General features: G+C 44.5%; 1 protein-coding gene across 1 annotated transcript in view; it reads left to right on the top strand.

Moving 5' to 3' along the window:
- LOC130282926 (vitrin-like) overlaps positions 1-15,484 on the top strand; it is a 90,085-nt gene that overhangs the window by 70,179 nt on the left and 4,422 nt on the right. The window contains exons 7-8 of the mRNA XM_056531891.1: positions 4,642-4,693; positions 4,787-4,853. Of these exons, the coding sequence (XP_056387866.1) occupies positions 4,642-4,693; positions 4,787-4,853 (119 nt within the window). The remainder of the gene's footprint in view (positions 1-4,641; positions 4,694-4,786; positions 4,854-15,484) is intronic.

Here is a 15,484-nt window from a genome sequence, read left to right as displayed (position 1 = left end):
TCCTATCCCGACCTCACATCCCGACCTCCTTTCCCGTCCTCCTTTTCCATCCTCATATCTCGACCTCATATCTCGACCTCATATCTCGACCTCCTATCCCGACCTCCTATCTCGACCTCCAATCCCGTCCTCCTATCCCGACCTCCTATCCCTTCCTCTTATCCCGACCTCCTATCCCGTCCTCCTATCCCATCCTCCTATCATGTCCTCCTATCTCAACCTCCTATCCTGTCCTCCTTTCCCATCATCCAATCTCGACCTCGTATCTCGACCTCCTATCCTGACCTCCTATCCTGACCTCCTATCTTGACCTCCTATCCTGACCTCCTTTCCCATTCTTTTTTCGTGTCCTCATATCTCGACCTCCTATCTAGACCTCCTATCCCGTCCTCCTATCCCATCCTCCTATCCCATCCTCCTATCCCGTCCTCCTATCCCGTCTTCCTATCCACTCCTCCTATCTCGACCTCCTATCCCGTCCTCCTTTCCTGTCCTCCTTTCCCATCATCCAATCTTGACCTCCTATCCGTCCTCCCATTTCGACCTTCTATCTCGACCTCCTATCCCGACTTCCTATCCCGACCTCCTATCCCGACCTCCTATCCTGACCTCCTATCTTGACATTCTATCTCGACCGCTTTTCCCGTCCTCCTTTCCTGTCCTCATATCTCGACCTCCTATCCCAACCTCCTATCCTGTCCTCCTATCCCGTCCTACTATCCCGACCTCCTATCCCGATCTCCTATCCCGACCTCATATCCCGTCCTCATATCCCCCCTCCTATCTTGACCTCCTATCTCGACCTCCTATCTCGACCTCCTATCCCGACTCGTAATATGTGTACCAGGTATTGAAATATCTCCAGCCGTACGGAAGTTGTGTGGGAACATACATTCCCCATTGATTTGCATGGGACTTTAAACGAAAAACCCCGACCCTCACAAATGGGGGTAGTTAAGGTTTAAATTAACTATCCTATATTTTAAGTGGACATATAAGTAACATGTGACCAAGTATTATCAAAATATCTCCAGCCGTTTGGAAGTTATGCAGTAACGTATAATTTCCATAGACTTGAATGGGACTTTAAAGAAAAGCCCCGACCCTGGCAAATGGGGGGTGAGTAAGGGTTAAATTACCTATCCTATCTTTGTTGTTGACATAAGTTTCATGTTAATATCTTCAGCCGTTTGGACGTGATGCTGGAACATACACACATACATAGATACATACACGAACACGTTGTGCTTTTGACTGCATATCCCGTCAAATATTGTTGTCATATCCCAACCCCACATCCCGACCTCCTATCCCGTCCTCCTATCTCGACCTCCTGTCCCGACCTCATATACCGTCCTCCTATCCCGACCTCCTATCCCGACCTCCTATCGCGATCTCCTATCCCGTCCTCCTATCCCGTCCTCCTATGCCGTCCTCCTATCTCGACCTCCTATCCCGTCCTCCTATCCAGTCCTCCTATCCCCACCTCCTATCCTGTCCTCCAATCTCGAGCTCCTATCCCGACCTCCTATCCCGTCCTCCTTTCTCGACCTCCTATCTCAACCTCCTATCTCGACCTCCTATCTCTACCTCCTATCCCGTCCTGCTTTCCCGTCCTCCTTTCCCATCCTCCTTTCCTGTCCTCATATCTCGACCTCCTATCCAGACCTCCTATCCCGTCCTCATATCCCGTCCTCCTATCCTGTACTCCTATCCTGACCTCCTACCTGACCTCCTATCCCGACCTCCTATCCCGACCTCCCATCCCGACCTCCCACAGTCCATCCTCGTATCCCGACCCGTACCACCTATCCCGTCCTCCTATCTCGACCTCCTGTCCCGAACTCCTATACCGTCCTCCTATCCCGTCCTCTTATCCCGATCTCCTATCCCGCCGTCCTATCCCGTCCTCCTATCCCATCCTCCTATCTCAACCTCCTATCCCGTCATCCTATCCCGTCCTCCTATCCCCACCTCCCATCCTGTCCTCCAATCTTGAGCTCCTATCCCTACCTCCAATCCCGTCCTCTTTTCTCGACCTCCTATCTCAACCTCCTATCCTGACCTCCTATCCTGTCCTCCTATCCCGTCCTCCTATCCCGTCATCCTTTCCCATCCACCTTTCCTGTCCTCATATCTCGACCTCCTATCCAGACCTCCTATCCCGTCCTCATATCCTGTCCTCCTACCTGACCTCCTATCCCGACCTCCCATCCTGTCCTCATATCCGACCTGTAATATGTGCACCAGGTATTGAAATATCTCCAGCCGTACGGAAGTTATGTGGGAACATACATTTCCCATTGATTTGCATGGGACTTTAAACAAAAACCCTGACCCTCACAAATGGGGGTAGTTAAGGGTTAAATTAACTATCCTATATTTTAAGTGGACATATAAGTAACATGTGACCAAGTATTATCAAAATATCTCCAGCCGTTTGGAAGTTATGCGGTAACATATATTTCCCATTGACTTGCATGGGACTTTAAACATAAGCCCCGCCCCTTGGCAAATGGGGGGTGAGTAAGGGTTAAATCACCTATCCTATGTTTGTTATTGACATATAAGTAACATGTGTGCCAAGTTTCATGTTAATATCTTTAGCCGTTTGAAAGTTGTTGTGGAACATACATACATACACACACACGTTGAGTTTTATATATATATAGATTTAGACTGGTTTTTCCTGTCTTAATTTGTCGCACAGAAAGTCGCAGTCTAAATATGTGTGACTTTTTAGCAACTTTTTTGCGACATTTGCTTTAGAGGATTTTTAGAACATGATGCATTCTAGTCTATTTTAGACAGAAATGCATTGGAAAATGCATTGGTGCTGAATTTATCAAAAGCGACTTTTCAGCGACAAGTCGCATCGGCTGAAAGTATGCCGAAATTTCAGTCCATGTTGGAGAAGGTTTAAATACAGTCTAAAGCATAGATCACAAAGTCTGGGCACAGAATTTATCAAGAGCTGTGCGCTTTTTGATAAATTAGGTGCACAATAGACTAGCCTAACCCTCTGTGGTTTGGTCTATATTGATGCGGGACATAGACAGTTTTGATAAATCTCCCCCATTGAGTTTTATATATATAGATTTAAAATTTTTATATAAATCACAGAGGGACAGATTTACTTAAACTATCTAATTCTTTAACAATGTAAACATTAATAAACGTGCCAGTTTTTATTAAGTTTTTCTGGCTGTTTTATAAATATGATAAATATTTAGACAGTCTAGTCTATGTTTACACCACCTGTTTACTACTTACATGATGCCAGAATTGTGGTACAATTTGGGGAATTAGTGTCGCATTTTTATCCACCATAAGGTGATTTTGGTACATACCTGCAGACAGTAATGTACATGCTTAGGAAGGATCTGCGCTTGTCTTGGGGCTAAATGGCTATGTTGTGAGATTACCATAACGCTGTGGCTAGCTTTTTGTGAACTGGTATGACCTTTTTGAGTTTTCTTCTTTGCCTACAAATTCCATATTTCCATTTTCCTCCCTCCCACACATCAGCCACCCCACCCATTGAAACATAAATGAGCTGCTTCCATTCAAAAGACCTGTGGTTTTCAATCAGGGTGCCTACAGCTGTTGCATTAGTTGCAGATTGATCTCTCTCCCACCAAGCGATCGCTCCACCCATTGAAGCAGACAGACTCCCTGTCATTAGCTGACTAGTGATGTCAGGTCTCGACCGCATTACAACCTGGGAAAAATCTGAGACAACAGTCATTTTGTATGTTGTTAAAAATAAATATTGGGGTGAAAATCACATAAGAATTGTGAGAAAACCATCACACACAGGTACAGCTACATTATAAACTACACTAACTTTACAATTTCTGGAATACCCCTTTATTGGGAGCCTTTGGCTGAGGTAACTTACTGCAGCCATCCATCTGACGTACAGTATATGTCAGGAGATACCTTTCATGTAGGCATGAAACAAGGTACAGACTTATTGTATCCTTACTACAATGGAACAGATTTGCAATTGAATTCTGGCACAATGCGGTCAATTAACTAATGCTTGAAACCAGAAGGCTAATCTAAAAAGTTGCAAATTTTGGCGCAATGCTTTATTTTTTACGCAAAACACAGAAAAAGTTGCACATTTTCTTAATAACCCTAGTTTTCTGATATCAGGTATTGAAAAATTCTTCCCATTGCGCCAGAGTATATACAGTGTATATATATATATATATATATATATATATATATATATATATATATATATAATTTTTTTATATTTTTTTATTTTTATCCTTTCCCCAGCCATATATACATTTATATCTTCCTGGAAAACCCCTTTAATGAATGGGGAAAACCTTAGCTGGGCCCTCCAATCTATAGGTCCCGTGACAGCCATATAAGCTGCCTCTATGGCACACAATTGCTATAAAGGTAAAAAAGATAAAAAGACAAGAATAGGTAAAAAAGGATAAGATTACTGCTTATGGAGTGTGTGGTGCTTCAAAGGCCACTCGCGCATATATATATATATATATATATATATATATATATCATTATTTCAATGATTACAGATTTTTTAATAGCTTTGAACATTTTTATTTTATTTTGTTATAACTTTGCACAGTAAGCCAATGTTTTTTATCTTTACTCCAGTACAAGCCTCTTGTTCAACTACTGCCGTAGACTTACAGGAAGCAATCTCAGAGTAAGTATTCAAACCACTTGTTTACACAAATGTACAACATAAAAATGCTTTGTATTAAACTATTGTTTAAAACTGTCTTTTTGCATTTGATAGTGTCGAGTGTCCACCTGATTGCCTTGCAAATGGACAATCTGTTTGGGGAACTGACTTCTACACAGATGTAAGATAAATACTAGATAATCCTAAGTATTTGTAATTGATGGCTTTAGGTTCACCATCATAGATTTTTGGGCTTCAAACTATAAAATTGCTAGTACCCCATGGATCATAGTTTGACAAGAAATGGTTTACTAGAAGGCCCCCAGCTGCCATAAAAACCCATCAGCAGGATCTGAGGTTTGTCTGATCCTCGCAATTAGCATGGTGGCCCAGCTGTCCTACTGACAGCTGAGCTCCTGCAATCCTGGCACAGTCCTCCATGCCAGGCTAGGCTGCCTCTGTAACAGCGGCCTAACTTCAAGGAGTACTCTGGTGGAAAACAAAGGGAAAACAAATGTTTCAAATCAACTGGTGCCAGAAAGTTAAACAGATTTGTAAATTATTTCTATTCAAAAATCTTAAGTCTTTCAGTACTTATAAGCTGCTGTATGCTTCAGAGAAAGTTGTGTAGTTTTTTTCAGTATGTCCACAGTACTCTCTACTGACACCTCTGTCAGTGTAAGTAACTGTCCAGAGCAGGAGTAAATCCCCATAGCAAACATATCCGGCTCATGGACAGTTCCTAACATGGACAGAAGTGGCAGCAGAAAGAAACTACATGATCAGTGATCTCTAGTTATTTAAAGGGGTACTCCACCCCTAGACATCTTATCCTCTATCCAAAGGATAGGGGATGAGATGTCTGATCGCGGGGTCCCGCAGCTGGGACCCCACGATCTTTGTGCAGCACCCGACGTTCGTTTAGACGTTCGTGCAGCAGACGACGTTCGTTTCGTTTGTGACGTCACGGCTAGAGATGAGCAAACTTTTCAAAAATTCGATTCGGCCGATTCGCTGAATTTTCCGAAAAAGTTTGTTTCGTTCCGAACTTTTTTGCGGCGAATCTATATTAAAAAAGGCTATTTCTAGCCTACAGACAGCCTCAATAGGGGTATAGAACACTTTGCTGTGTTCAAAAACACATATGGAGTGTGCTGGGGTAGTGAAATCATACTGTTAATCAGAATAACATGCAGATTACCGGCATCACTTTTAGAATCACTGCCGCACAGCAGCACAATGACAGAACCTGGTGGTGGCATCAGTGTCAGGAGACCATATAGTGACTGAATGACACAGCGTGGAGGTGTTGGCAGCATGAGGAGACCATATAGTGGCTGAATGACACAGCTTTTATGAGGCTGAAGCATGAGGACAGCATATAGTGGCTGAATGACACAGTGTGGAGTTGTTGGCAGCATGAGGAGACCATATAGTGGCTGAATGACACAGCGTGGAGGTGTTGGCAGCATGAGTAGGCACTAGGCCTTCACAATCCCTAAGATTAAAAGATGAATTTAGAAATTTAAACCGAAGATTTTGTATAGCGGGTGCTACCTATGATAAAATTTGAATTTCCCAGACCCAGGCCCAGCAGCGGCATCAGTGAACCATATATTGCCTGAATGACACAGCCTGGAGTTGGCTGATGCATGAGTACACACCAGGGCTTCACAACCCCCCTCCCCCCCCAAAAAAAAACCCAACAATTGTAGACATTTTTGAAGAAGATTTTGGATAGCGGGTGCTACCTATGAGAAAATTTGAAATTCCCAGACCCAGGCCCAGCAGCGCCATCAGTAAACCATATATTGCCTGAATGACACTGCCTGGAGTTGGCTGATGCATGAGTACACACCAGGGCTTCACAATCCCTAAGAAAAAACACAACAATTTTAGAAATTCTTGAAGAAGATTTTGGATAGCGGGTGCTACCTATGAGAAAATTTGAAATTCCCAGACCAGACCAGCAGCGGCATCAGTAAACCATATATTGCCTGAATTATACAGCCTGGAGTTGGCTGATGCATGAGTACACACCAGGGCTTCACAACCCCCCTCCCCCCCAAAAAAAACCCAACAATTGTAGACATTTTTGAAGAAGATTTTGGATAGCGGGTGCTACCTATGAGAAAATTTGAAATTCCCAGACCCAGGCCCAGCAGCGCCATCAGTAAACCATATATTGCCTGAATGACAGAGCCTGGAGTTGGCTGATGTATGACGAGACCATTGAAATGTCTGATTTTTTTATTTGAAATTGAAATCAAACTTTGAGTGTCCCGGACCCCAGCGTGTGGGTATGAAGGACCAAATCTAACAAGCCCCCACAGGGCTCATATGGCCGTGAGATGTAGGCGCAATGTCTCCATTGCCCTAACCGGCCATTGTTTCCAACACTTTTTACCAAGGCAAACCATGTGAAGAACAGCGAGACTTGTCTGGGCAGTGGAGACTTAGGACATAGCGGAGGATGTGGAGGCGGAGTCGCACACTGTCACAGGACAAACGGACTGACAGAGTGGAGCAGGAAGCAGCATGAGTACACAAGAGGGGTTCACAACCCCTAATATTAAAAGGTGAACTTTGAAATCTCTATTGAATATGCATGTTAGGTAGTGCTACCATCCAAAAATTTAAGGCCCAAGCCCAGAAGCATCAGTAAGTCAAGTAATTCCTGAAAGACACAGGCGCAGGCATCAACAGTACACCCGAGGGTTTCATAATCCCTTTACATTGCAAGATCAATGTTGAAATTTCAATTAAGCTAGTGCTAAATATAACAAAATTTGAGGGCCAAGGCCAGAAGCACAGTAAGTAAATTAGTTCCGGATAAAAACAGAAAGGAAAAGGCATCTGCAGTACACCAGGGGATTTAATAAGCAATAAGATTGAAATATCAATTAATTCGAGGATTTTAATTATTTAACTCAAGATCACCTGATAGCAGATTCTAGACTATAAGGTGTCTCAATGCCACATCCTTGAGGTGGCTGAAGCCATAATAGGTACATCCAAAGAATCAAAAAGTAATTAATTAGAGGATTTTAATGATTTAACTCAAGATCACCTGATAGCAGATTCTTGACTATACAGTGTCTGAATGCCACATCCTTGAGGTGGCTGAAGCAATGGGAAGCCATTATGGCTCACACACATAGGAAATAGGTACATCCAAAGAAGCAAAAAGTAAATGCTTCGAGGATTTCAATTATTTAACTCGAGATCCCCAGATAGCAGATTCTATCTCAGAAATTCAGACAGATATTCCAATTTTAGTAGAAAGTAAAAATGACAACCTTTAGACACTCTCATTAAAAGTGGATAACAGTGTTGAGTCACATGACACAGCAGTCAGCTGTAGCCCAGTTCCATCAAATAAAGGTTTGCTCAAAATTGAGATTTCCACAATAAAGAATAGACTGAATAAAAACAGGCTAACTTCAGTGTTTATTAAAAGGTGAAGTAGAAGAATTCAATTGTTTTCTCAGTCAGAAGAAAATATTAAAGTTGTTTTAGGTATATTGTCTGACGAAATACCTTTGTGTTAGAACAAGTGCATATCCAAGAGTCCAGAAGACTTTATAATGCATGACGGTGGACCACAAAAAGACATTTTTCTCTAAAGTAATGTGTTCTGACATAAAGAAGCAGAGTTCATCCCTCACCGTGTTATTTTGGGAAAATTTTAATGAAGAAATCACACACAACAAGCATTCCATGGTGTCATGGTTAGTACTCTGGAAAATTCAAGTTTACTTCTGAGAAAATTATCAGAAAATTTGAAAAAAATGGAACCCAAGAGGGTTTAATAACCCCATACATTGCACCATAAATTTTGAAATTTAAATTAAAGCGGTATTCCAGGAAAAAACTTTTTTTTATATATCAACTGGCTCCAGAAAGTTAAACAGATTTGTAAATTACTTCTATTAAAAAAATATTAATCCTTCCAATAATTATCAGCTGCTGAAGTTGAGTTGTTCTTTTCTGTCTGACAACAGCGCTCTCTGCTGACATCTCTGCTTGTCTCGGGAACTGCACAGAGTAGAAGAGGTTTGCTAGGGGATTTCCTTCTACTCTGGACAGTTCCCGAGACAGGTGTCATCAGAGAACACTTGAAAGAAAAGAACAACGCAACTTCAGCAGCTCATAAGTACTGAAAGTATTAAGATTTTTTAATAGAAGTAATTTTCAAATCTGTTTAACTTTCTGGAGCCAGGTGATATATAAAAAAATAAGTTTTTTTCCTGGATAACCCCTTTAAGCAAGTATGTATCTAGTCTAAAAATGCAAAAATGTAAGGCCCAAGCCCAGAAGCATCAGTAATCCAAGTAGTTCCTGAAAGACACAGTCAGGAAAAGGCATCAGCAGTACACAAGAAGATTTCATAACACCGAAGATTGAAAGATCAATGTTGAAATGTCAATTAAGCATGTATGTAAGCTAGTGCAAAACATCCAAATTTAAGGCCCAAGCCCAAAAGCATCAATAAGCCAAGTAGTTCCTTAAACACACAGTCAGGAGCAGGCATCAGCAGTACACAAGAGAGTTTCATAACTCCTTACATTAAAAGATCAAAGTTGAAATTTCTATTAAGCATGTATTTATCTCGTGCTAAACATCCAAAAATGTAAGGCCCAAGCCCAGAAGCATCAGTAAGCCAAGTAATTCCTGAAAGACAAAGGAGCAGGCATCAGCAGTACACCCGAGGGTTTCATAACCCCTTTACATTGCAAGATCAATGTTGAAATTTGCATTAAGCATGTATTTAGCTACTGCTAAACATCCAATAATTAAAGGCTTAAGGCCCGAAGCATCAGTGAGGCAAGTAGTTCCTGAAAGAGACACAGGATGAGTCAGGAGCCTGCATTCACTGTACGCAGGAGGGTTTCCTAACCCTAATTGATAACCCAAGAGGATTTCATAACCATAATTGTGAAGTATTGGCGTAGCAGCACGGTCAATCTACTCTGAGGCATCTGGCATTGGTGGCTGGAAATGCTGGCTGATCCATCTCTGATTCATCTTGACAAAGGTCAGTCTTTCCACATTTTCCGTGGACAGACGAGTTCGCCTTGGGGTGACTATGGCCCTGGTCGCACTAAACACCCGCTCTGATGGCTCACTACTGGCTGGGCAGGACAGCTTTTCCAGGGTAAACTCTGCTAGTTTTGGCCATAAATCAAGTTTGGCTGCCCAGAAGTCCAGCGGATCCTCAATGTTTGTTGGCATGGCCATGTCAAGGTATGCCACCACCTGCTGGTTCAGGTCCTGTTTCATGTCTACCTGCTGCTGATGAGTTGCTTCACTATGCGGGTGAAGAAAGCTACTCATCAGCGACTGTAGACTCAGGCGGCTGCTGATTGAGCTGGTACTGCTCCTGCCACCCCTCCCCTCCCCAGCAGCCATGTCAGTGGAAGGTGAGTGCAGAGGGCCCCCCGAGTCAGACCTGCGAGTGGATGGACCATGTCGCCGATAGGCATCAGCCAACTGACTACATAGGATCTCTCTGTAGTAGGTCAGTTTGTCCTCCCTCTCAGTGGGTGTAAAAAAGGCCCCCATTCTGGGACGGTAGCGAGGGTCCAATAAGGTGGAGAGCCAGAAGTCATCCTGCTGACAAATTTTGACAATTCGGGGGTCACTACACAAGCAACTGAGCATGCATCGTGCCATTTGCGTCAGTGACTCGGAGGGACTACCTGCCTCCATCTCCACTGCAGACTGCCACAGTGTGTCTGGGTCCTCTGTCTCGCCTTCCTCATAACCCACTAGCTCCTCTGGCTGCTCCTGCTCCTCCTGTGTGTCTCCGTTCACCAAGGCAGACCATGTGAAGAACAGCTTGACAATGCCGTGCCCTACACACATTGTACGATGAAGGGCCACCGAGATTTGGACGTGCAGTGGAGGCCGAGGACACGATGGAGGATGAGGAGGCGGAGTCGCACACTGTCACAGGACTAACTGCCTGAGAACGAGAGCATGGAGGAGGAAGTGGTATGACCTGTCCAAGTTGCTGTTGTGGCTGTGCAGGAACCACATTTACCCAATGGGCCGTAAAAGACAAGTATTGTCCCTGCCTGTAGTTACAGCTCCACACGTCGGTGCTGCCATGCACTTTTGAACACACAGACAGGCTCAAGGACTGGCCCACCTTCTCTTGTACAAACTTATGCAGGGCTGGTATTGCCTTCTTCGCAAAGAAATGACGGCTTGGGACTCTCCACCTCCCAATGTGCCGACATTGGGACCCTGGCCATGCTTCACCTTCTGCCGACATATCTTGCATGTGGCTACTTGAACCTCCTCCGGATGCCTGATGAAAAATTGCCACACCGACGAGTAGCTGATTTTCCCACCTACAGTCCGCACTAATTGACTGCTACTGGTGCCGTCTCCAGGAACCCCTGTTCCACTACCTCTCGGAAAGGTAGGCTTCTGCGAAGCAGGTGGTCTCCCCCAGGCACGTTTGGCTCCAGAATTTCCACTTCTGCCACCATGCTGACTACCAACCGTGCTACCACCTTGCTGCCTCAGCTGCGGCCTCAAGGGCAACCTGCAACTCTCTTCTCCTGATGATGATGAAGCCCCTTCTGCACCCGGCTCCCAATTGCAATCGGCTTCATCATCATCAACAGGTGCATGCACATCACTGATGTCCTCCTCAGGTTCCACAACAGTGTCTGCTTCAGGACCCTGAGCCCTTGCAAAACCGCCTCCCACGTCACTCTCGGCAATACTACTTGCCCGCCTAGCGGAGCAAGTGGCGCATGTCTCCTCCCCTTCTTGGCTGGGCAGTAGCTGCTGACTGTCCTCTATTAGATCATCCTCAGTGAATAGTGGAGCTGAACCCACAACATAAGATACTTCTCTAGGAGAGGGAACAGCATAGGACAAAGGCAATGGGAGGACAGGGACTGCTCCCGGGCCATGCCAACTGAGGGTTGTGTCTGAGGAACCTTCCGACTGTTGACTGGGGGTGTCAGATGTCACTTGTGATGAAGTGGATGAGCGTGTTAACCAATCAACAACGGCAGATGGGTTGCTGGTCGAGACATGACCGCTGGCTGATAACAGGAGCTCAGGCCTCTCATTGCGACTCCTGCTGCCACTTGCCCCTAGTCTGCTGCCACCTCTGCCTGAAGTATTTAGGACTCTGCCACTCCTCTGTGCACATCCTGGCACTTCTCTGCCTGACATACTTAGTGCGTATATGAGAATATTACAATACGCTTCACTACTCTTTAAACAGTATTTGTCTAGAACAACAGCAGGTGATTACTTTTGGCTGTCCTTCCACAGTATGTAGGCCCTTGACAGATTAACAGGTACAAAATGGTACACTACTTTGATGTACGTATGCGGTATGCACTGATGAGGGCAGAAAAATGTGCTGCAATGAGCATAAAAACTCTGTATTTTTGTAAAACACCAGCCGGTGAATACTGTTGTTTAGACTTTCACAGTATGTAGGCCCTTAACAGATTAACAGGTACAAAATGGTACACTACTTGGATGTACGTATGCGGTATGAACTGATGAGGGCAGAAAAATGTGCAACAATACGCAGAAAAAAATCTGTATTTTTGTAAAACATCAGCCGGTGAGTACTGTTGTTTGGACTTTCACAGTATGTAGGACCTTGACAGATTAACAGGTACAAAATGGTACACTTTTTGGATGTGCGTATGCAGTATGCACTGATGAGGGCAGAAAAATGCGCTACAATGAGTGTCACGAACCGGCAGGACTGGTAGTGGATCCTCTAGACCAGAGAGGCGATGGCACGGGCCGTACCAGGGGAACGGAGTCTAAGGGACTACTGGTCTTCACCAGGCCCCGCCGCAAGGCGGGATGGACTTTCTGCGGCAGGTAGCCCCCAGGTCGTTCCCCCAATAGCGGCTCGACCTCTCTGGCAGCTGATATGACGAAGTACACAGGGAACAGGCAAAGGCGTAGTCGGATGTAGCAAAGGTCAGGGCAAGCGGCAAGGGTTCACAGGCGAGCAGACGGTAGCAACGGGTTAGGCAATAGGCAAGGAGATACAGGCTGATAGGAACGCTTTCTCAGAGGCACAAGGCACAGATCCGGCAAGGGCAGGAAGGGGCAGGGAACTTTTATTAGGAAGGAGCAGGGGTCATTATCCAGCTCACCAATCAATGGTGCGCTGGCCCTTTAAATTTACTGAAGGTGGCGCGCGCACGCCCTAGAGAGCGGGGCCACATGCGCCGGGAAGCAGGGAGAGTCAGTGCAGGGAACGAGGCGCCAGGTAAGAAGGACTGACTGGGACGCGGCGCGTGAGCTGGGACCAGCCGCCATGGCAGCCGTGTCCCCGACACAAGGGATCCCGTGCTCCCGGTCAGTGTATCTGAGCGGGAGGCACCAGGATCCCGAGGAGAGGAGACGAGGAAGTGGGTGCTCCGGTCCGGCGGCGGGGACCGGAGCGCTCGTTGTGACAATGAGCCTAAAAACTCTGTCATTTTTGTAAAACACCAGCCGATGATTACTATTGTTTGGACTTTCACAGTATGTAGGCCCTTGACAGATTAACAGTTACAAAATGGTACACTACTTGGATGTACATATGCGGTATGCACTGATGAGGGCAGAAAAATGCGCAACAATATGCAGAAAAAAATATGTATTTTTGTAAAACACCAGCCGGTGAGTACTATTGTTTGGACTTTCACAGTATGTAGGCCCTTGACAGATTACCAGGTACAAAATGGTACCCTACTTGGATGTACGTATGCGGTATGCACTGATAAGGGCAGAAAATGCGCAACAATACGCAGAAAAAATCTGTATTTTTGTAAAACACCAGCCGGTGAGTACTATTGTTTGGACTTTCACAGTATGTAGGCCCTTGACAGATTAACAGTTACAAAATGGTACACTACTTGGATGTACGTATGCGGTATGCACTGATGAGGGCAGAAAAATGTGCAACAATACGCAAAAAAAATCTGTATTTTTGAAAAACACCAGCAGGTCATTACTTTTGCCAGGACTTTCCCTGTATCTAGACTTGTTACAGATAAAAAATAGTAGACTGCGTTGATGTAGGCATGTGGTATGCACGTATAAGGGCAGACAAATGCACTACAGTCCGCTGAAAAAACATATTTGTGAACAGCAGCAGGACCCAACAGTGCAGCACCAAAAAAAAAAAAAAACAGGGATTAAACCCTAAATTGCACTCTGTCACAGAGTGTTAAGAATGGTGTGCACTGGTTTTTATACAGTCTACACACAATTCTAAGCAGCAGATGATTTGTGGAGCAAAAAAAGCACAGAATTGCGCTGAAAAATGAGATAAGATGGTTCACAAAGTTCAGGCAGCTTGTTGATATGTATGAGGCAACGAAAAGCTATCTCCCCCTCTCTGATGCAATGCTCAATAATGTAAATAGAAGGTTTATATATCATAAGATCCTTTTCAGTGAGAACACCAAAGCACTGCACTCCTGTCTGTCCGCAAAGCTGATGTGACTAGCAGTTGCAGTGTAACGCTGTGGTATAAGCAATTCACACACACGCAGCCCCGTTCTCTCTCTCTCTGAGTGCATGGATGAAATGAAGAGAGGCAAGATGGCTGCTGATGATATAGGGCTGTGACATCACAGGGGTCAATGAATGCTGATTCTGAATGCTGAAGGCTGCATCTCACATGTGATTCAGGGTCATTCCGCCTACCTTCATTCCTGCCGTAGTTTCCCGCCCTCCCATAATCCCCTGCCCCATGTACTGACATGTGGATCTGCCATTTTAGGTCTGCTTTAGCCAGGAACGCTGTAACATGGAATTTAATTAAGCGATTCGCGCGATAGAATCGCAGCGATATTCACATTCGTTGCAAATCGCATATTTCATTCGTAACGAATTTGGGTTCGTCAGCTTCGATTCGCTCATCTCTAGTCACGGCCATGCCCCTTATGACGTCACGCCATGCCCCCTCAATGCAAGTCTATGGGAGGGGGTGTGGCAGGAGGGGGCGTCCGCTCCAAGCGTTTGGACCAAAATGTTCCAAACGCTGTGGCAGCGGAGTACCCCTTTAAGGATACTAGGCCATTTATGAAAGTCACAAGAGAGGTCAATGGCAAGAGTTTAGAATATAGAGACACATATAGTTTACATATTGATCTCTTGTATGAGCATAAAAAAAAACTCTGAAGAAAATGATAAATGTCCCCCATGGGCTGTATATTAGTACCCATGACAAACTCTGCGGAGGTGGAGAGGGGGAAATCAGTATAGGAAAGAAGCTGCGCTAGTGCATGAAAGCTAGTGAAGGCGGCATCATCCTGGAAACACTGTACTGTGAGGGACACACTTACAGGAAAAGTCTAAGACTAGGAGCTGGTTGAAAACAGAATATCAGGGGTAAATAAATAGAGGAATGAAGACTGCAGCTTAAAATGAAATACAACTATTTCAACTTAATGTACCACTAACATACAATATGTTAAAATTGGAGATTTTCCTAGTCTAGATGACGGAAAATATAGGCCCACATTTATGATTATAGGTGTAAGCGAAGCATTTTTTTACACCTTTTTTTTGTGTGCTGGTAATGTGTAGGATCACCAAATTTATTAAATGCTCACAGAGAATTTGATACATTTTGTGCAAGTAAACATTTTCTAAAATTTCTCTCTTCACATACACCAAAAAGCCACGCCAGGTCTGGGATGGTGTAGTTTTAGAGACTTTTCAGTGGCTTTGCGCCTTTTTTGTGCCTTTTTACAAAAGGTGCAGTTCATAAATCCCTTCTATATCATGTGTATTGACAAAATCAGAGGATCGCAACTC

Source organism: Hyla sarda, chromosome 7, assembly GCF_029499605.1.
Source record: "Hyla sarda isolate aHylSar1 chromosome 7, aHylSar1.hap1, whole genome shotgun sequence".
NCBI classification, from domain to species: domain Eukaryota; kingdom Metazoa; phylum Chordata; class Amphibia; order Anura; family Hylidae; genus Hyla; species Hyla sarda.
The sequence above is the reverse complement of the archived record's forward strand: the minus strand, read 5'-3'. Positions and strand labels throughout refer to the sequence as shown.